Source organism: Teleopsis dalmanni, chromosome X (assembly GCF_002237135.1).
Source record: "Teleopsis dalmanni isolate 2A chromosome X, ASM223713v2, whole genome shotgun sequence".
Classification (NCBI taxonomy): Eukaryota; Metazoa; Arthropoda; class Insecta; order Diptera; family Diopsidae; genus Teleopsis; species Teleopsis dalmanni.
Window position 1 is genome coordinate 41,829,587 of NC_051848.1, and position 23,162 is coordinate 41,852,748.

Below are 23,162 nucleotides of genomic sequence, written 5' to 3' on the forward strand. Positions count from 1 at the left end.
TAATTAATATTATATTAAGTAAATATTAAGTTTTTGTGTGCATTGAAGAGCAGCAACGAAGCCCCATAACATAAAAACCCACAAAACCCAAACCCTAAACCCTGAAATCTTGTGAATTTACTATGTAGCTTATCAGTAAGCAAATCATGCAGAAAGTATTTGGATTTGTATGAAAAATTTTGCATTGCACGCTCTGTAGTATCAATGTTAATGAAACTTCTGGCAGGGAGGGCAAGGGACGGAGCGATTCGCTTCGATTTGGAGAGCCGAAAATCAAAACACGTAAAGCACAAAACGAAAATACTCAAAAACGAATAAGAAAAAAATCGAATAAAAAAAGCTGTGACACTCAATTTTTGTAGAAAATTTTATATTTAGTGTGCGGTCGTTGCGGCACAATATCAACGCTTGCAGTTGGCTCAAGCGCTGAGAAGTACTCCAGAGTTCGCAAACGGCGGTCGTCGCAGTCAGTCGGTTATTGTTTTTCGTCTTCGTCTTTTAATAGTGAGCTCTGGAATTGTTGAAGTTTAATAGGCAACAACGCAACAACAATAAAAGAAAAGATTTAACAAATTGCATAAATTCGTTCGTAAAATTCAAATTCGAAAAGCGCACAGCCAAGAATTCAAATTAAGTGCAATTTTTAAATTTCCTTTTATAAGGCAAAAAACAATTCAAATAAAAAAAAAAAAAATTTTTGAATCACATATTTTGATTAACGTTGTTAAAGTATAAAAAAAATAAATCGAAATCAAAATGTCGAAACCGCAATCAGATGCAGATCGTCGTAAGCAAATCAGTGTGCGCGGCATTGCTGAGGTGGGCAACGTAACTGAAGTGAAAAAGAACTTCAATCGTCACTTGCATTACACCTTGGTTAAGGATCGTAATGTAGCCACTTTGCGCGACTACTACTTCGCTTTGGCCAACACTGTTAAGGACAACATGGTCGGCAGGTGGATACGCACGCAACAACATTACTATGAGAAGGATCCAAAAGTAAGTATTGTTCCATTCCCTTCCAACCCTTCCAACCCTTCAATTCAGCTTCTAAGAACGTAACGCCACTGTTAAACGTAATCAAACAGAGCACAAGTGTAACACAATAGCGCCACCTTTTTACAGTTAGTAAAACTAATTCAATGGCACAAATAAAAAACAAAAAAAAACAATTTCTAAGGTTATTTGCGGTTGAATTGCACGTGAGAGTGCAGTGTTATTTCATGAGTTTGAGTTAGGCTTGCAGTTGATAGTTGATGTGCAATTTACACTACGTTTGTTATCACATCCACCAGCTAAATAGTTTTTGACATGCTCTTAACATAATTATGTTAGTCAATTATGTTCTAGCATAATACGTACACACACACAAGTATGTTATTTAGTAAATATAAGTCTGTATATGTTAGAGGCCCACTGCAATGACATTGAATGCTCTTGCCAAGTGCTTTGAGGTGTTATTCTCGTTATGGCTTTTGTAACCTGTGACGTATGGCCTAAAGCAAAGAAATTTCCTGTTACTCTTATCAGTCAAGTTAACAGTAGCGTAGCTTTAAATGGGAGCAGCCGTATGCGGGCGGGTGTTATTGATTTTTAATTTCTGTTCTCTTACATTTTTTATAACAGAAAATGCGTAGAGTTAACCTAAAAGTAGTTCAAGTTCAAAATTTTAAATTTTAAAACTATTTTAAAAATTTTTATTTACTTATTTTAAAAAAAAATTATATCTATTCTTAACTTATTACTTAATAAATTGTTTATTTTAACTAACTCACAACTGTTTCAACCTTTTTTTTATTTATACAAATAATTTATTTACGAGGTTGTTTGTGTTGAGCATGCAGAACAAAAAAAAAAATAAAAAAATTGAGTTAAAAAAAGGATTGTCACCTTGCACATGTTGCACTTTCAAATCTGATGCTTCGCCGACTCTGTTGCGATTTTGTTTCTTTTTTTTTTGTTTTTATTTTTATTTTCGTTATTATTTTTGTTTTTGGTTTTTTCTATTTCGAGTTGTTTAAACAAATAGACGTTAAATAGACAACCCGAAAATGGGAGCAATGCCAATAAACTTGCCCATATGATTTAATTAGATAAATGCAGTCAGTGTGAGTGGCCTATGTACTTGCGATCCATCATTGTCAATACACACATATATGCAGTCTTGAGACGAAAAGTAGTAAATAGACAAAAAAAAAAAAACAACAAATAAAATATCTTGAATGCATTTTTATAAATGATGTAAGCATTTTAAGTGAGTTACATCCATTGTAGGCGAAAACCAAAGCAAAATGAATCAAAACATCTCTCCCCATCTCTCTCCACTTTTCAGCTGATATTTAAAGAGGCTTCATATAATTCAAAATTATATTTTAATAAAAAGTAATTTATTAATAGTAGAAATATTGCATTTAAGGCTATAATTATATTTAATATGTTTTTTAAGTAATACAGTTAAACTTCGAACTAAATAGAGTGCAACAGGGTTTAGAGAGCAAATTATATACAATCACAAAAAATTTTTTAACTTGAAGTCACCATAAGTCGAACTTTTTCTTTGTAAAATGGTACTCTGAGTTATGAAAGTTTGGATATATTTTGCATTTACAGTTACAACCAGATTTAAATCTGTATGCATAGCCTGTATTTTATAATTTGGTTTAATCACTTGTTAGCTATGCACCATACAAATATTTTCCATAATTTGTAACGCGGTTTGGCTTTGCGCCAGTATGCAGGGTTCTAGGTCAGGAAATCATACTTCCTTCTTATACCAGAAACTCCTAAATAAGGTATAGCTCTTCAATCATAAGTCAAAATTTCTACTATTCGATTAGTGAGAATTACAGAAACTTCCAAAAGGAAACGCAGTATTTTATTCGTAAATTAAAAAGTTAGAGAAACTCTCAAAGTCCTTCATTCGTAAATTAAAATGTTTCTTATTCGGTTAATCGGGACTTAAAGAAACCCCTTAACGAGAAATATTCCTACATTGTTAAGACAAATTCGGTTCTGTTCGTTTAGAGAGAAAGCATTAGACATACTGTTAAACGTGAGATAGGCCTTCATACGTAAGACGGCATGTCTTCTCTAACCCAAAGATGCTAAATCTTTATACAAAAATGCTAAATATTATACTTTGTTAAACCCAAAGTATAATATTTTATTTATCAATCAATGTGTTCTTGTGTTATTCGATTTATTAGATTTTTATAACACTCGTCCTATTGTTTTTTGTAATCATTAAAGTGGGGAACATTATTTCATTCATAAACCTTAATACATTTTGTTCGGTTTGTAGGATATTGAAAAACTCTTAAACAAGAGACTATTCTATTTATAATGCTTTAATGCCTTAGTTTTGATTAGAGAGACAGCTGCAGTTTAGAAGATCAAATGATCAATGAATCCACCCTTAAACGGGTTGGACCGTATTATAATTATAATTATTATATAATTATATTAATTATAATTATAATAATATATATTATAATTATTCTAATAACTAAACATCAAATATAGATAGCTGAATAGGCTACAGAGACTTGGGCTTGCTTACAGAAATTTTCTAAATTGCAACTGTCCCTCTAATCAAACATAGGGCATAATGTGTTATGAATGAATGATTCATTGAAACATATTCTGCTAACCAGCTTCTGTTGATTAAAAGAAAAATGTATTGTTAAACATTTGATTATAGTACTTCATTCGATTCTAAGAACTATATTTTTTTTTATTGTAATAATCAAACGTGTTAGATTATTCATTGACTATAACTACTAAAATATAGAATTCATTGCACAGAATAGACCAACTTCATTATTGTCTAATTTAATAAATATTTCTTTTCTCACTGACGCTACTTGGACAGAAGTGGATGCTTTACAATCATATAATCAAATCAACTACCAAAAATTTTAAAATAGTCTATCCCAATCCACATTTAATATAGTGAATGTATGGTTTCTATGAGAGAAGCACTTATGACTGAGTTCTCAATATATTATATTATATCATATTATATTATATTTCTATGTTAAGTCACTTTTACATCAACTTTAGTTACTATCGTCATTTTTACAATTATTCATAATAATGTGACTGTCAAGTTAAAAAAAAAACGACTGGAAAAATAAATATAGTTTTTAATAAAAATGTCACATATTTTACAATTGATTTCAAAAATTATTCCCTTGTCTTTATGTTTCTGATTTTAACTAATAATTACTTCTCAAGTACTTTTGACCCTAAATATTTTTGAACTACATATATATAATTATGTTGTGTGCTAACATTTGTTTGACCTTGGAAACGACCGTTCCGACCTATTTACTTACATGCATCTGACACTCATTTGTGGAATTGGAATAAATTTTAGAGAAATTGTTTTCAATTTATTATTAATGAACATTTTTATTATTTTTATTTTTAAAATGTATTTATGAGTCACTAAAGACTCTCTTATTTCAATTTCGGTTAGTTCTTATCAAATCTATTTCACGCTATTAAAAATATATTTATATTCAACAAAAAACAAAAAAAAACTATTTTGTTGCTTATTAAATTATTTGAAGTGAACATATTTCTAGCGTTTACTTCAGATCCATATCAGGTCTGTTATCAAAAAATCACTTTAATTACATAGCAAATGCAGCTATAAAACATTTCATATTTTTCCAATTGAAATATAAAAATAAAACAAATATAATTTACTTTTTAAATTTAAATACTTGAAATAATTTTAATTTTTTATTTAATTAAGTTCAGAACTAATTATTTTTTTATATTTCTCAATTAACTTTGTTAATTAACTCATAGTGTGATAGTTAATTTAATTAAAAATAATAAGTTTGAAATAAGCAAACGATGAGTTAAAAAGAAATAAATTTTTAAAAAATTCAATTATAAATTAAATGAATTCATAATCAACTGTTTCCATATATCCATCATCAGTCGATTTTGGAAACATATATTGGTTTAAGTGAACATATATAATGTTTTGGGCTGCAAATTTAAGGAAGTGAACCCTGACAAATTTGTGTCAAGTGAACGTATATAATGTTTTGGGCTGCAAATTTAAGGCAGTGAACCCTGCCAAATTTGTGTCATAGACTCACGTGTTAACATCCATAGCCAACGAATACTTCATTCAGTTTTTGTTGTTCACTGTTGAACCATAATTGCACTTGCTGTGCAATTTTAAGACTGAACGCATAAACCACAGCTATATATTTTTACTTTACTATTATAGTTTTTTTTTTGTTTCCTATTGTTTACGGAAAACATTTCTGCATTTCTGCTTTAGATAGCCTCCATTCTGCAAGTTTTATTAAAGGGATTTGTATATAGCTGAAATCTAAGGTCGGTTAAGCGAAGCAAAGATCTATAGAAACATAATATTATATTGCCTAGGCCAATTTTTATTTACAAAATAATTTATACTATAAAACCAATTCTATATAGAATAAACAAAATGGTAATACTTGATGTTAATTAAAATTAATTCTTTTAAATTACATAAAAATCAATTTAATTAAAAATAAATTTTAATCTCTTTTGTTTTAATTTTTGTTAGAAAATAAATAAACTTTTTTATTTATTAAATTTAAAAAATTTTATCTTAAAATTTTATATTCCATAGATTATTTTTAAGAAGATGTTTAAACTTTTTTAATTTAACTATAGAACATATTAATCCCTAAGAAAAGTTATCCGATACTATTTTGGATAGTTTAAACTGTAGTTGTTGTTGCTTAAGCAAATAATTATTAAAATTATTAATATTATTCTAGTTTATTTTTAATCACTTAATGACATAAAACTCTTTTATTCCGAATAATTACTCTTGAGCATTATCTCCAATGTATGAAATAAATTCAATATATTATATACGCACGATGCAATGAAATAATCTAAATAAATTGGAGTCAATGTCAGTCACTTCTGATTTCAAACTTTTTACTTTAGATTACAATCCGTTCATTTCTGAATATTATTTGAGATACTTCAATCTGAATTTCAATTTACACTCCTATTAAATATCAATTTTACTTTTTAATCACTAGACAAATGATGACATTGCGAAATTCGAGTTTTTTTTCTTGAAAATTAATAGAAGTTTCGTCATTCTTTATGGTTTTGGTGTCTCTTAATTGAGAAAGATTCATCATCTTTGTGAATATAATTTATTAGTTAATTAGTATACAATTAGTATATGTTGAATATATAATTTTTAACATATCTCATACAAAATATTTTTCAAAATAAAAAAAATTGTTGTAAATAATTAGAACATCTTTTATTAGAACTCTTTTATATATCCTTTATATATGTAATCATATACATCAAATAAGTTAATACAAATACACCCACTTATATATTACATTTTACATCATATATTATATATGATTTCAAGTTTTCCAGTTACTCCCGTGAAATTTTGCATAAAGATACTTTAAGAAGTGATATTCAACAGTTATACGAGATATGGAAATTAATCACCAATAAACTTTATCCACAATGATATGATTGTTCAATTATAGTTTTATTATTTAGTGTAAACATGTTTAGTAAGAATTTTAGTATACCTTATGTACCAATCATATAAAGATATAAACTATCTTGCATATTTGATGTCAATTATTGCTTAGTCTGATGAAGTGATAAACATTAATCCAGTCAAGGCGTAAAGAGAGGTTTTGAAAATACCTATGTTGAGGCTCAAAGACCTTCAACATAAAAATAAACTTTCTTTGTAAAACTAAACTCAGATTAGTTTAGACAATCGCATACTCCTAATTTTGTAAAAACATCTATTATATCATCCATTTATCTTATCAACGGCGTACCTCTATCACGCAGTCCAATTGATACTCTTCCATGTACTTATTTTGCCACTTGTTTGTAGTAGATTCTTTATACGAGTACATACGTTTGCCATCTTAAACGTTGAACCCTATATTATATAAAAGGGCTGCATGGCTTTACCACCTAAAACGCTGACCCCTATATTATATGATTGGGCTTATGATTCTAACCAGATAAATAAAGAGACATCGTACATTATAGTACTAAAAAGCTGACATGAGGCAAATGTTTTTTTTATTCTATATATAATAATAAAATTTTGATGATTAGAAATAATTTTGGCTATTTAGCTGTAACATAAACGTTTCAGAGATTTAAGTTTAAACCTTCAATCTTCACAATATAACACAGACCAACAAAGGCCATTAACATCAAAATACTTCCATAATAAATGTTATTTCAGCTGTGAATCTTAAGATTAAGATTCAAGTGTTACTACTTGAGATGAACGTTATAGTCATCGAAAATTTTTTTTTGTTATAACTTGTTGATTTCTCTAATAATTTACTATAATATAAACCGTAACGAGGTCTCTTTAGTCATTCACAGGAAATTCAGTCGCACCTGAAATAATCATTCTATTTCAGGTGCTAGTTTAGTCAGCTGACTGAAGTTTTGAAATGAAACAAAATATTAATAAAGATATAGGGCGTCAGACGTTCGACTTTTTCTCTAGTCTTCTTAGTGAATTATAATTAAATGGAGTTGGTCACAAATAGAACTATTACTACTTTCTATGAGAATTTCTCATTTAATCGATACTATGAGAATTTGGCAACTTTTAAAATTTAAAATTAGATCTTTTAAGATTTAGTACATCCTCAAGATTGGATTTAGCTGCCTTACTAAAAGCGACACAACTATACAATGAAGATGGTCTGATGGTTTGTTTATAGTTGTCTAGTTATAGTCTATTTTATTATGAACATTTTTCTATTTTGTATATTATTTTAAATGTTTGTTACGTCATTGTTTTTTCTTGTTAAAAGTTGTTTATTCGATACAACAGCAACAACCTAAAGAAAGTTGATCACTTACTTATTTACTGCTGTTCTTCTTTTCTAGTGGGGAGCATAGGACCTTAACGATTACTCTAAATCTAAAGGCACAATTAGTCGGTACGTATCATAAGAACTTAAGCGAACTTTCGCCAAGGCGAAATGCACAACCAACCATAGCTGTCTATTTCGTTCCTATCAAATACACAGGTGTGGTAGGTTGTGCAATTCGCCTTGGTTAAAGTTCCTACGGTACACGTACCGACTAACTGAGCTTTAACTCTGTTGTGTGCTTCTCTCGTAATATGATTTCAGAAGTATTCTGCATCTTTAAGCTTCTGGTTCACTGTTCTTCGCTATATCTTAGCTGGGGCTTCTCGATTCGAACTTATATACATAATGTATATAAGTTATACAGAATGTTGCTGTCCTAAACGTGTGACCAAACCATTTCCATTTTCTTTTTTTTTCATTTCTGTGGCAACTTGTATTTGTCTCAAGTGTTTTCCATAGATCGGTATTGTATGGATATGCGCTTCGGCCACCACAAACACTTTATAAACATAGGCACGAGGCCTTATAAAGTACGTACCCACAATTGCAATTTAGATTTAAGTGTAACTGCACTGCAAATTATTTAGAATTCCGCGAAACAGATGTTTCAGTGCCAGTTCAAATATCTTTAACCATAATTTGCTGTTTTCAACATACGAAGTAATGAGAAATAAAAATCTGATAATCAGTAATTATACCCAGAAGTTTTTCAAATCATATCAAATTATTCTATATTTTTTTATAGATAAGAATAATGGAAATAAATTTCAGCTTGTCCTTTTATCAATTTATCTATTTATCTATCTATTTATTGGTGGTAGTTAAATATATATAGTCACAATCTGTTAATGGTTCGAATCTAATTTTATTACCTTAACTTTATCATAACATTACCCAAATTGAGTTATTTATGTTCTACTCTTCCCGGTTATAAAAATTGATTGCACATCAAATATTTGCCAGAGCCAGAGCAGAATGTACCATAGACAAAAGGTGAAATATGTGTATCTGTGAAATATTTTGTTTTTATTTTGTTATGTAACAGTTGTGTTTTTATCCCTTCAAATACACAAAACGTGTGTAAACACCGTACTAGATACATAGATACATAGATACACCTCCTAGATACACCGCCAAAAACCTACACAATTTTGTGGGTGTGTGTATATATATAAGTATGTATGTATATATATATAAATTTTTTTTTATTTTTGTTATTATTCACGTGTGGAGCAAATTTGATATAAAAATGTAATTTAACAAAAAATATTTTCTTATTATTTTTGTAAATGAATTGAATGTAAATAGTATTTAAGGCACGCGCTTGTCAAATAATTGCCCATGTGTATCGACAATATGAGTACATATGTTATATATGTTAGATACAACTATTTGCGATAGTGTGTTAAATATTTAAATTTACTTTTTGCTTTTTGCTTATATTGAGTATTGATTCTCTTTGCGAAATTTGTCCTTAGTTGAAAGTCAATTTAAAATTTTATTAATTCTATTTCACTTTTGATTTCAAGACGTCATCTACGTCAAAATTCAAACTTATTCAAACTTATTCAAACTTATTCAAACTTATCTATGAATTTATTTCTATTCTAGATATCACACAAATTTAAACAATTAATAAAGTATCTCGAATTATTAAACTCGTATGTAAAGCGCTTTTGTATCTTAATTTTGTTATTGTGCATTTGTAGATGTAAAATTTTTTTTATTAAGTTGCCAACTGAACAATAACATCAATTTTCATTTAACATATATAATACATAATAATGTCTTTATGTATGTATCTTTCTTTATACATATGTATTTGTATATGTTTATATTTATTTATAAATATATAGTTTAATTAGTGTATTTTGGCTGTAAATTCACGATAGCAATGAAAAATGCATAATTTTCACCGAGCGCAACAATAGAAAGTGAAGAAAAAAAGATACATTTCTTGAAATTCTATTATATCTACTAATTTATTTAAAAATTTTTTTAATATTGTTTAAATTATAAAATTTATAAAATTTTTTTTATTAAGAATATTTGTATATTAAATTTTTTTTCTGTTAATTTGTCAAGGTCAATAAAAGGTTATTGCCGGGTAGTGGAAAATTAAGTGAAAATGAATAGAACTTTAGAATTTCGTTGAGATTTTCTCTTCTTTTGCGTTTTTGTTTTTTTTGTTTTTTTTTTGTTTTTTTTGTTTTTTTTGTTTTTTTTTTGTTTTTTGATATTTTTGGAGCATTTATCTGAAAAGATGCCCTCAATTTGCTCTACTGAATTATCCGTCCGAAACTGAAATATTTCAGTGTTTTTCATTTCTACTAAAAATAGTTCGAATTTTGGAAATTGTTTTATAACAAATGAAACGTAACATTTCTGTTATTATATTATTATTATTATTATATTATTATTTATATTATTATTATTATATTATTATTATAATATTATTATTATTATTATTATATATATTATTATTATGATTATTATATTATTGTATCATTATTATTATATGGTATAATTATTAATTTAATGTAAATTGTAATTAATAATAATAATATAACATATAATAATAATATATGATAATATATAAGTAGTAGTATTATTAGCTTTATTTTTATTTCATTTTAAATTACATTATATATATTATATTATTACATAAAAATTAATAACAATTTTATTATATGTGTAAAGCTTAAAGCTATAGCATTTTTTAGCCGCCTGCCGATAATATAATATTATTATATTATTAATATTATATTATTAGTACTATATTATTGTTATTATTAAATAAATAATTTAAATTAAATTAAATAATTTAATTTTTATTATCACAACAAAGTCATTTTGTATAAAACAAAATAAATTTGTTTGAAATTTTTATTGGTGTAGCCACAGAGAGCGTAACAGGTTCTACCATACCCTAGGTGGACTTACAAAAGGGCAATAAATGTTACCTAATACTAGATAATTCTATATATTATAGTATATAATAAAATATTGAAATAATATAAACTTTGTTATCATATTTTATTAAATTAATATAAAATATTATATACTAGTATAATATTATATTTTATTAAAATATGTTTTTTGGCAAACACCGATTTTAGGGTGGGATAGTCAGAGACCGAAAGAGGATTTATCATGTCCTAGATGGACTTACAAACCGGCATCAAATATTACCTATAACTAGATAATTCTATATATTATAGTATATAATAAAATAGAGATGTTTCGAAAAGTAGAGTGAACTACAACAACAAAATTCTTTTTATATTATTTTAATTAATTAATTTTAATTAATTGAATTTTTAACTGACCATACAGCTGTTTCGAGTATTACTACCATAAATACCCATCATCAGTTGTCTTGGAATTATTTCTTATATATAATTATTTGTAAATATATATGATAAATATAATAAAATATTGAAATAATCATATTTTATTAAATGTGTTTAAAATATAATATATTAGTATAATATTATATTATATTAAAATATGTTTTTTTCCAAACGCCGATTTCAAGATAGAATTGAACAGCAATTAATACCCAAAACTATATTATTGTATGTATTGAGTTATGATTTATTATATTAAAATCAAATATAATACATAATATTTTATTATATTAAAATAAAATATAATACATATTTTAATATATTACAATAAAATGTAATATACAGTCGGCAAATTTAGTGTGGCATAGCCAGAGAGCGCAAGAGGGTCTACTATGCCTTAGGTGGACTTGCAAAAGGGCACTAAATGAAACCTAAAATTATATTATTCCATATATTATTTAATGTAATAATATATTAAAATCAAATATAATACATAATATTTTATTATATTAAAATAAAATATAATACATAATATTTTATTATATTAAAATAAAATATAATACATAATATTTTATTATATTAAAATAAAGACCTTTTTCGGCAGTTGTCAAAACGGTTTGATGTTCCGAGTGCCATCAATGTTTCGAGTGCCCCTAACATCACTGAGATTTCAAATAAATGTCATTAACATATAAACAAAGTATAAATCTTATAAACATATTAAAATGACACACATATAAAGTGAAATACCACTTAAATTTATATAAAAATGTAAACATTATTAATAGAGATCCTGAATAATAACTATATCAATTAATACTTACTATGTTTAATTTTAATTTTATAAATTTTTATTAAAAATTTAATAATGAAAAAAACAATAATGAATAATGTTAAAATAATAATAATGAATAATGAAAAAATATGATTAATATTCAAACAGTTAAATATTATTTTAATTGTTTTATTCTTATATATAACTGTTGAGGTATTTCATAGATATTTAATCCTTTTTGTTTTTGTATTTTTATTATTTATTGCTTTCCGATTATTTATGAAACACATTTCTCTTTTCCATTAAAATTTATTTGATACATTATTTAATTATGTTTATTAAGTAATTGTTTTTATAATGCAGTAGACGCTCATATTACAGTTTTTTTTTAATATTATATATAAACAATATAAATGTTTATTGTTATATATATTATTTATTACTTTAAGGCTTACTGGTATAAGCCACTTTGTTTTTCTAGTATATCTAATTTCAAGACATTTCGTTTTTCTCATAAAAAATAAAAAAGGCGTAAAATTAACTTTAATTTTCATTTTGTTTATACAAAACATATGTAGGACAGCAAGATTAGTCATGTGCTTGTGATTCCCCGTTTCTATTTTTTTATTTAGCACTAACGCACGTGTAACTTAAACAAAAAAAAAAGAAAACTTGCTGACATTAGAAGTAGAAGTTCTAGTTTAATCAATGCAAGTTCTAGTTTTTAATAGTTCTAATTTGTAACCATTAACTATACTAAAATTAGTAACACTATAGTACAGTAAACTCTATTTAAAGCGGACATTGACATTAACAGAAATTAAGAAATTTTCAGGATTAAGATGGATATACGTTTATAAGAGCGTTAGTTTTTACTGTATTATTATTTCTACTATTATAAATAATTGGTGTAATAATCGAATTTTGATTCCTGATATCTAAAATTTCAGTTCGATCCAAAAATTTTGACCTAAAGGGTGTTATTTGTTACTCTGGTTGAAAATATTAATTATGAAGCAGATAAAAATTCATAGCACTTCTTATTAATTAGCTTTTGTTTTGAATAAAGATTATATACTCTAAATACTCAAACTGTATCTAGTAGTATTTTAAAATTTTAGTTTAGCCTTACTCAACAAAATCCACTTGAGTGTAAAAATGGCCTATTGTAATATCTTGAACAAATGGCAATCATACAACAGACCTGGATAATCACTAAAGTATAAACACCGACGTGCTCAGGGCATGTCTTATGTCTCCAAAAGCATAACTGCCCTATTTAAGTGAAAGTGAATCAACCAGACAAGTTTATTAATTTCGCTATATCTCTAGTTGATAAGTACGATAGTTATATCAAGTCAAGTAGTCAATTTTAATCCTCTACTGGCCAAGTTCGTGCACTGACATATAAGATGATATACACTTTTCTCTTCCTTTGTAGAACTACAACTGCGATAAAAGTTATTATAGGATAGATCAAGACTCATTGCGTGTGTTTCTAACCACACAGTGATCTGTCAGCATCGACACCGTTAGTACTGGTTGGATTTCCCTTTAATTTTGATCAAGTAAATCTTGAAGTCTGACAAGAACTTTCATTTTCCTATATATTGATATTAAAAAATAGTAAAATATATTTAAACTGCATAAATTTAATTAATTGACACAGATTCTTATTATTAAAAATTGGAACCAATTAAAAATAAATTAGTATTATAAAATAATCAAAAGAAAGATATAATTTAACTATTAAAAAAATTAATTACTTATTACTTACTGTATAATATAATTATAAAGAAACTAATAAAACCAACAAATATTTCCAAATGGTACTGATGCTGGGTATTTGGCAACACTGGGATATATAGTAAATTTTTTTCTTAATTGTCTATTTGTCTGTCCGTCCACGTGTCTCATTTCATGTAAGACATTAATTAGCAGTGCTGTTAGAGGTGTAATTAGTTCTATTAATTAAATTCTTTTACTTATGTCTATTGTGCCTCACGAGCTTAAACATTTGAATTTTACTCTTTTAATTAATTTTTTTTTTTTTATAACTTTTTGAATTTTTCTATTCTTCCCTAATCATTTTATTGTCCTTATGCATCTTTTTCATCTTTGCTTAATTTTTTTGAGAATAGTTGGGTGGACTTTATATTTTACAGAATCTGCAGGTGTCATCAATCAGCCTTAATTTTATTTTTAAAAGGTTGTGGTGAACCGACACTAATCCAGTTAAGACACGAAGGATTAATCTGAAGTAAAGTTTTTTTTAGATTAAGAAACTTATCAACATTTTCATTGTTGACTCAAATGAGAGGTTGGATTGCTTGAGGTCTTTGATATAGACCTAACAATCGTACGCAAACAATTTATGTTCCATGCTTTTAAGTGAAGATGGTATTTACATTAACTTTAACGTTTTCTTCATCTTCACAGATGTGGTAAGAATTATTTAAAGAATATGTAAAACCCTAGTCAGTAATCCATTCGCAATAACATAGTTTTATTACGGGATATCTGGTTTTATTTATCTTTGTATTTAATTGTTCTATACGCAAAGATTACAATAACTAATTGCACGATGCAGCAGTGGACCAGATCTTGTAGATAATTTGAATATGTTTCTAAGGTCCTGTGTTTAGCTATGTCATTTGCGTTGTTATTTTTATGACCGGCTATGAAGAAAAAAAATGTTGAACTGCGTCTGTATCTGCTTCTGAAGTGGGAACCATAGAAAAACTGTTCAAAATATAGTTTGAACTAAACTTAAAAATTCCAAAGTAGATTGTGTGTCTGAAATTATACATATAGTTCTATTCAATATGTTACCGACTTTAAGTTAAAAAAAAAAACCGACTTTAAGTTGAACTATAGCTTCTCTAATAACAATGATTCTGCCAGAAAGAAACTGTAGTGCTTAGAAAACCTATAATCTTTAAAGATATTCAATAGTTTAAAGAAACTTTCTACTGCCTATCTCGTTACTTATCTTTCAGTAGGCTGTATAAATGGTGAGACATTTTTTTTCATAAGTTATAACCCGATTTACAAGATCTGTCTTGAAAGAATTGTCTGTAGTAAATTTTTTGTTGATTTTGTGAATGGGAATGATTATCAATATTTCCTAAGGAAAAAATGTTTTAGAAAAGAACTATAGTCATTAACTTTCAACGATTAAATTATTGTCAGGTCGAATCTATATCTTATGATAATTTTATTGTCGTGTAACTGAAAGAAGAAGTTTTAAAAATCTATTTGTAAAAATATTTGGTGGCAAACTGTTCCTTAGTTTTTATGTAAACGGTTGTATTATATATACTTCTATAATCTTAAAAAAATTTTTTTTATTTTTATATTATATTTTTATTGTCCTATATTATATATATAATAACCTATTAATTTGTTTAATATTTTATATTGAAATATTAATCAACTTTTTAAAAAATTAAATCCCATAAAGAATTCTTTAACGTTTCCCTTAATTTATATATCTTCATTTCTGCATTGAATTAGTTCCTTAAAGACATTTTCTCTTAAATGTGTAAGTTATTCTTTATTAATTATATCCATTTTTTTAAAAAAAGTAAAATGGCATATTAGTTTTGTTAAGGCTTTTGTAACATATTGAAGGAAACTCCTTAAAGTGTATATATTCTTGATCAGTTCGACGAATTGAGTTTATTTATCCCTGTTCGTCTTTTTTTTTCACTTCATTCTAGTCCCTCACTTGTTAAGCTATTCGAATGAAACTTTGAACATATTTATGTCAGGAATGAGTCTTGATTATTTGTCTGATAGGTCGAAATCTGATTATATCCTATAGTTGTCATATAAACCGATCAATTGGGTGTGATCGCGTTAAAATATTTAAATAAAAGTATAATGTATAAAATGTACTTATATTCATATAATGCAATGTCAAACATTTACATCAGTTCAGATTAAGATAAAGTTACTATGTAGATACCTGTCGGTTCAGATATATGTTTTTGTTAGAAACACTGTTTCATTTTCTGATATATGCATTTTATATTGGGAACTTAAACTTAATTTGTGTAATGCAATCAATCTGTGTTTATAGTTAGCATGTGTTTTTTTTTTCTTAAAAAATCTATTAAATTTTTCCAAATATTTGTCATAAAAATTATATCGATCGGTTCAGATTTGAATATAGAAGGATATAGTATATAGTTCTTCAGATTTATCCTACATATATAATATTATTATATTGTATTTAATAGATGTTATTATATATTCTAATTTATTTTTTTAATTATTGTATATTCAAAAATATATTTGGTTTTACATATTCTATTATCGAGCTGAAGGTCCTGGTAGCTAGCGCTCGTTCTTACTATCTTAGTTATGAGATTTTATATTTTGTAATTAATTATAATAAAATAAAAAAAATTCTATTATATGTTTTTATATGTTATATTATATATTTAATAATACAAATTTTTTTTGTATTAGTATTACTAGTAAATATACTTAGGACTAAATATACTTGAGACTTCAATATAGATTCAAAGTTTGGTGGAAGGGGTATCTTCGCTTCAGCGCAACCAAAACTAACATCATTGGTTTTTTTTTTAATTTTAATTTCTCAAAAGTAGTATATCTTATATCTATGTTTTTACGCAGTAATTGAGTTTAAAAGATACTTATATTAATGAGGTTTTTTTTCCATAATTCCTTTATTATTTCGCAAAATAGATTCGTATCCTTTATGGTGTGTGCAGAAAGGGTGATTTAAGTTTAATGAATTAAGGATTAAATATCTTGAAATAATTGGATTTTTTATCCTTTTAACCTTTTTATTCTTCGTATCTATCTATCTACTCGAATGTTCAGAACGTTCAACAAAACTCATTAGTATGCAAAGAATAAAATTTTGTTGCGATGGTAATTGAAATGCAAAATTGTAAAATAAGAAATTTATATTATTTTTGTTTTATTTTTAGCAAAAAAACCTTTGATGTAAAAATAAAATTTTTTATTTTTAACTTTTGAACTGTTAAACTATTATTCTTTGAATAATTTTTTAATATTGAAGATTGCCAACGCTTTGTGATTAGTTGAACGAGATGAGTCGAATCCAGTCAATCCACTTAAATGTTGAAGTTTTATTGAAAAAATTGTTTCATGGCAACTTGAATCTCTCGAATTATTGTAAAAGTAAGGTCATCTATATAAAGAAATTGATTGTACAATATTTCTCCATAAAATAGTTGTAGGTTTCTATGCTATAATTCTGTTTATTTAAGTTTTCCTTGATTGTTTACAAAACGTTTTTTATGGGATTTTAATTGACAACGAAATTGATAAGCAAACAATATATAATCTAAACATTGCCGACCAATAAAAATAACTAATAACATCAATAATTTGACCCCTTTTCTTAGCAAAAACAAGAAAAAACACGAAATTAAAAAAAAATTAAAATTATATTAGAAATTCGTTATCAATTTTAAAACATTAAAAGCTGAAGTATTTCATCGATTGTGGCGATAATAATGATGATTATAATGCTTCTGCCGATGACGATGATGTGAGCACGCTTCCAACAAGTGCACATGGAATTTCTTAAAGGTTGTTTTTATTGAAAGCAGCTTAAAGTGATCAGCCAGTCACAAACATTGGCGCCAAGTAATGCCAAAACTGCTGCTGGAAGAATTAAAGCGAGCAACTGTGAAGAGTATCTATTACAGTCAAATGACTACTATAGTTTGTAGAACGAAAATGAATACAGTCACGAATTGTCTAATTTAAATGTCTAATGATGCTTAATTCATTTACAAAAAAACTCACAATTTGGCTTCAAATTTTGAAATATTAATGAAGAAAATTATAATGTTGGGGTTACTACTGCATAAGGAAATAATAGTCGTGTGTAAGATTGTGTCACATGATGACTGTATGGGTCTTTCATGAGAAACCAAATCCAATGCATGTTGTTCTCACTTGAAATGCGTCAAAATAAACTGTCATCCATTTTTCACAGAAAATATGATCATGAGGGTGCAGTACCTTTCGAGCAACGTAGTACGGTCATTTTTATATTTTTATATGATATCCATCCCACCATTTATATATCAGAAGTGTGTGGAGAATCCCTACCTCCAAAAGCGGATAATTCTTCACCATAATAATTCAAGCTCCCACACATCAAAAGTTACAAAAGAAACTTTTTGAGCACATAAAACATCGAATAATGGGTCACTTGCCGCACTCTCACGATTAGATTACCCGATGATTTCTTTTGGTTCCCATACGTTAAAAATAAACTGCATGGACAATGTGTTTTATCGGCAGAAGTTGTTGCTACATTTAAAAACCGTGTTCTGGAGGTGACTTAAGTAAAATGGAAAAATTTTATGACAAAATGGTTTGCATGTATGTCTAAGTGCATAGATTGTGAGAGAGAATTTTTTGAAGTACGATATAGTCATTTTCGAATTAGTGATTTTTTTTAATATTAGCCGCTTTAAAATATAAATAAGGACCCCCATGTAAGGTAGTACATATGGAGTTCTAATTAAATTTCAATAATAAAAGAGAACTTCAGACATTAACCAAGTAACACTTAATACCTACGTATAGCACCCAAATTGGTTAAAACTCGAATATTGTGCTTTAAAAAAAATGAGTCAGCTATTCTATAATATACATTATATTCTTTTTCTTATGATATCTCCAAGTAGTGTCTATTGATACAGCATATTATAATCATTTACAATATGAGCAATTGTATTCAATATATATTTATTATATCAATGAAAATAATTTTATATATCTCTTTCTTACTAATAAGAGAGATATAAATCTCAAACATTTTTGGTACTACTAAAAATTATAGACTAGAAAAATAATCGGACTGATCAAAGTGGTTTATGGTTACTCCAAGTCATGTGACCATAGTGAAGTAGACTTTTAAGATGTTGACTACACTTTTTGATTAATGTAAGTAGCGTAAGATCTTTTGTAATTTAGCTTTTTATTTTATTTATATATTATTCTTAACATCAACTAATCTTAAGTGACTAGAATTCTTAAGTGAAACATTTTAGCTTTCATCTGTTGTTGTTGTTATAGCTCGAGGGTATCTATTTAGCAGAATAAATTAAAGAATTTTAAAATACGAATACATGGGTTAGAATAAGATAGGACTCAACTCAGAAGAAGAGAGATTGTTTTGAATAAGGAATGGATGGGAGGTGGATTAGTTTTAATTGACACTAGGCTGGTGGTAGCGGCGAAAGATTACCATTTTGATAGGTCAGCGTAAAAGATCAATATGGTTTAAATTATTGTGTGTGTTGAGATATGAGAACAAATGGCCGACATTATTGAGAGTATAGCTGTAGTTAGGGCAGTATTTAAGTGACATTAAATACCACCATATAGCTTTCAGCTTGAAGTTTGAAATTTTTACGAATCTTTAGCTCGCCATAGTATTACATACATTTAATCAAACTCTTTAGAATATTGGAAGCACTAGTATACATATATCATATGGTAAACTTTAAAGGTATGTCATTTATTTAAAGCCTTTTTGATTAGAATAATATTCAGAAGTGTCAAAACTCGGTACTAAAACTTCGATGTTGTACTGTCACTCATAAAATATCTGCTTCTGCTTCTTAATTGCAATCCCTCCAATCATTTGTGCTGGTTCTAATATGCAAGACTTAATAGAAGTCTTAATGTGTTACAAAAATTATTATTATTAGAAAAGAGATATTATAAAATATATAAAAATAAAATAATTATGTATAGCACTTATATTATATAAAAATATTTTTAAGATAGCTCTAACTGACTAATTTATTTTTTAATTTCAGCGCGTGTACTATCTTTCATTGGAGTACTATATGGGTCGCTCCTTGCAGAACACTATGATTAATTTAGGTATTCAAAGTGAATGCGAAGAGGCTATGTATCAGCTCGGTTTGGATATTGAGAATCTCGAAGAAATGGAAGAAGATGCTGGTTTAGGTAATGGTGGTCTGGGTCGTTTAGCTGCTTGCTTCTTGGACTCTATGGCTACTTTGGGTCTTGCTGCTTACGGTTACGGCATTCGTTATGAATATGGTATTTTTGCACAAAAGATCAAGAACGGTGAACAAGTTGAGGAACCTGATGATTGGTTGCGCTTTGGTAATCCATGGGAAAAGGCACGTCCAGAATTTATGTTGCCGGTTAACTTTTATGGTCGTGTAATTGATACACCTGAAGGCAAAAAATGGGTCGATACTCAAATTGTATACGCCATGCCTTATGATAATCCAATTCCTGGTTATGGAAATAATCACGTTAACACTTTACGTTTATGGTCAGCTAAGAGTCCGATTGATTTCAATTTGAAATTCTGTAAGTTAATGTTTTTTATAATATTCTTTCCAATTATTTGTTAATTTTCTTTTTTCTTGAAATTCTTATAGTCAACGATGGTGACTACATTCAAGCTGTTTTGGATCGTAATTTGGCTGAAAATATTTCTCGTGTACTTTACCCCAATGATAACTTCTTTGAGGGCAAAGAGTTACGTTTAAAACAAGAGTACTTCATGGTTGCTGCTACACTTCAAGACATTATTCGTCGCTATAAATCATCCAAATTTGGTTCACGTGAGGCAGTACGAACTCATTTCGATCACTTCCCCGAGAAGGTTGCAATTCAATTGAACGATACTCATCCATCATTAGCCATTCCTGAATTGATGCGTATCTTTATCGATGAAGAGCATTTGGATTGGGAGAAGGCTTGGGAAATAACTGTACGCACATGTGCATACACCAATCATACCGTCCTACCAGAAGCTTTGGAACGCTGGCCCGTATCAATGCTGGAGTCCATACTGCCGCGTCATTTACAAATCATTTATCACATCAATTTCTTACATATGGAAAATGTAAAGAAGAAGTTCCCTGGTGATTTGGATCGCATGCGTCGTATGTCTTGCGTTGAAGAAGATGGCGAAAAACGTATTAATATGGCTCATCTATCAATTGTTGGATCCCATGCAGTCAACGGTGTAGCTGCTATACACTCTCAAATTCTTAAGGATGCTTTGTTCCATGACTTCTTCGAAATGGATCCACATAAGTTCCAGAACAAAACTAACGGTATTACACCCCGTCGTTGGTTATTGCTTTGCAATCCAGGTTTATCAGATCTTATCTGTGAGAAAATTGGCGAGGAATGGCCAGTACATTTAGAACAATTAGTTGCTTTAAAGAAATGGGCAAAGGACCCTAACTTCCAACGCAACGTTGCTCGTGTGAAACAAGAAAATAAATTAAGATTGGCACAAGTTTTGGAAAAAGATTATGGCGTTAAAGTAAATCCAGCATCTATGTTTGATATCCAAGTTAAACGTATACATGAATATAAGCGTCAATTACTTAACTGCCTTCACATAATCACCTTATACAATCGTATCAAGAAAGATCCCACCGCTGATTTCACACCACGTACTATTATGATTGGTGGCAAAGCTGCACCAGGCTACTATGTAGCTAAACAAATCATTAAACTTATATGCGCCGTCGGTAATGTTGTCAACAACGACCCAATTGTAGGTGACAAACTGAAAGTTATCTTCCTGGAAAATTACCGTGTAACATTGGCCGAAAGAATTATGCCAGCTGCTGATCTATCTGAGCAAATTTCTACTGCCGGCACAGAAGCATCTGGCACCGGTAACATGAAATTCCAGTTGAATGGTGCACTTACTATTGGTACATTGGATGGTGCTAACGTTGAAATGGCCGAAGAAATGGGCAATGACAACATTTTCATATTCGGCATGACTGTCGAAGAAGTTGAAGCACTAAAGAAGAGAGGATACAATGCCTACGATTACTATAACAAAAACCCAGAAATTAAACAGTGCATCGATCAAATTCAAGGTGGCTTCTTTAGTCCAGGTAATCCCAACGAATTCAAGAATATTGCTGATATTCTGCTTAAATATGATCATTATTACTTATTGGCTGACTACGAGGCTTACATTAAGGCACAAGATCTTGTCTCTAAGACCTATCAGGTAATTAACATGATATTAATTAATTATTTGGTGTAAATTTAGTATTTATATGAACATTTTTTTTTTTAGAATCAAGCCAAATGGCTCGAAATGTCGATCAACAACATTGCATCCAGTGGCAAATTTTCATCGGATCGTACAATTGCCGAATATGCTAGAGAAATTTGGGGCGTCGAACCAACATGGGAGAAATTGCCTGCTCCAGAAGATACCCCAGCCGCCAATTAAATATAATAATGCACTTTTTTTGATATTATTTTTAAATAAATTTTATTTTATATTTCGTTTGTTAGGGTCAATTTACATATACAAAGATTTAAGTCAAAAATCAATTATTATTTTCGTTATCAAATATATTTAAATAAATTGTTACATTTTAATTAATTAATAAAAAGTTATCAAAGTATATTTTAATTATTAAATATAACAAAAACAAAAAAAAGGATAAAAAATATTTCTTTTATGATTACATAAAGAAAACAATTTATAAGGGGTATTCATAATCTTGACAAGCGAACTCGATAACCGAGTAACATATCAACATTGCAAAGTGGCAACAAGAAAATATATTCACTTGTATCGTGTTTTGTTGTTGCTGCTTTGCGTTGTTACTATTTGACGCAGTTACCAAGCTTATTACTCGAGATCGTGAATACCCCTATAGTTATGTTATTGCGATTTCCAGCACAAACACATACTTATATAATAATAATTAAAAAACAAACTATGAACAACACAAAAACTACCTACTAAACTCAGGATAAACGCTTTAAGAATGTAAATGCTTACCGTTTTTAATTAAAAGTTTAACGTTTTTATAAAATCAATTGTTAACTATTTTCAAAATTTATATAAATTCTTAAGAATTTAAGTGAAAAATATATTTTAGAGAATGCATCATGAACAAATGACTAGAAGTCACCTAAGGGAATAAACAGGACTGTGTAGATCGGAAAAGATGGTTAAAAAATATTAAAACTTTTAATGTAATTTCAAATTAGAAAAATTAATAAAATTTTAAACAAAAATGAAGTCTTTTTTATTAGAAATGACAACGGTTAAAT

General features: G+C 27.9%; 1 protein-coding gene across 1 annotated transcript; it reads left to right on the forward strand.

Moving 5' to 3' along the window:
• The first annotated feature begins 380 nt into the window (after positions 1-380).
• On the forward strand, positions 381-22,396 carry LOC119687208 (glycogen phosphorylase). The gene is made up of 4 exons (XM_038101460.1): positions 381-999; positions 19,892-20,420; positions 20,492-22,098; positions 22,168-22,396. Exons 1-4 carry the CDS (start codon positions 757-759, stop codon positions 22,324-22,326), a joined length of 2,538 nt encoding a protein of 845 aa, XP_037957388.1. The 5' UTR covers positions 381-756; the 3' UTR covers positions 22,327-22,396.
• Positions 22,397-23,162: the final 766 nt, after the last annotated feature.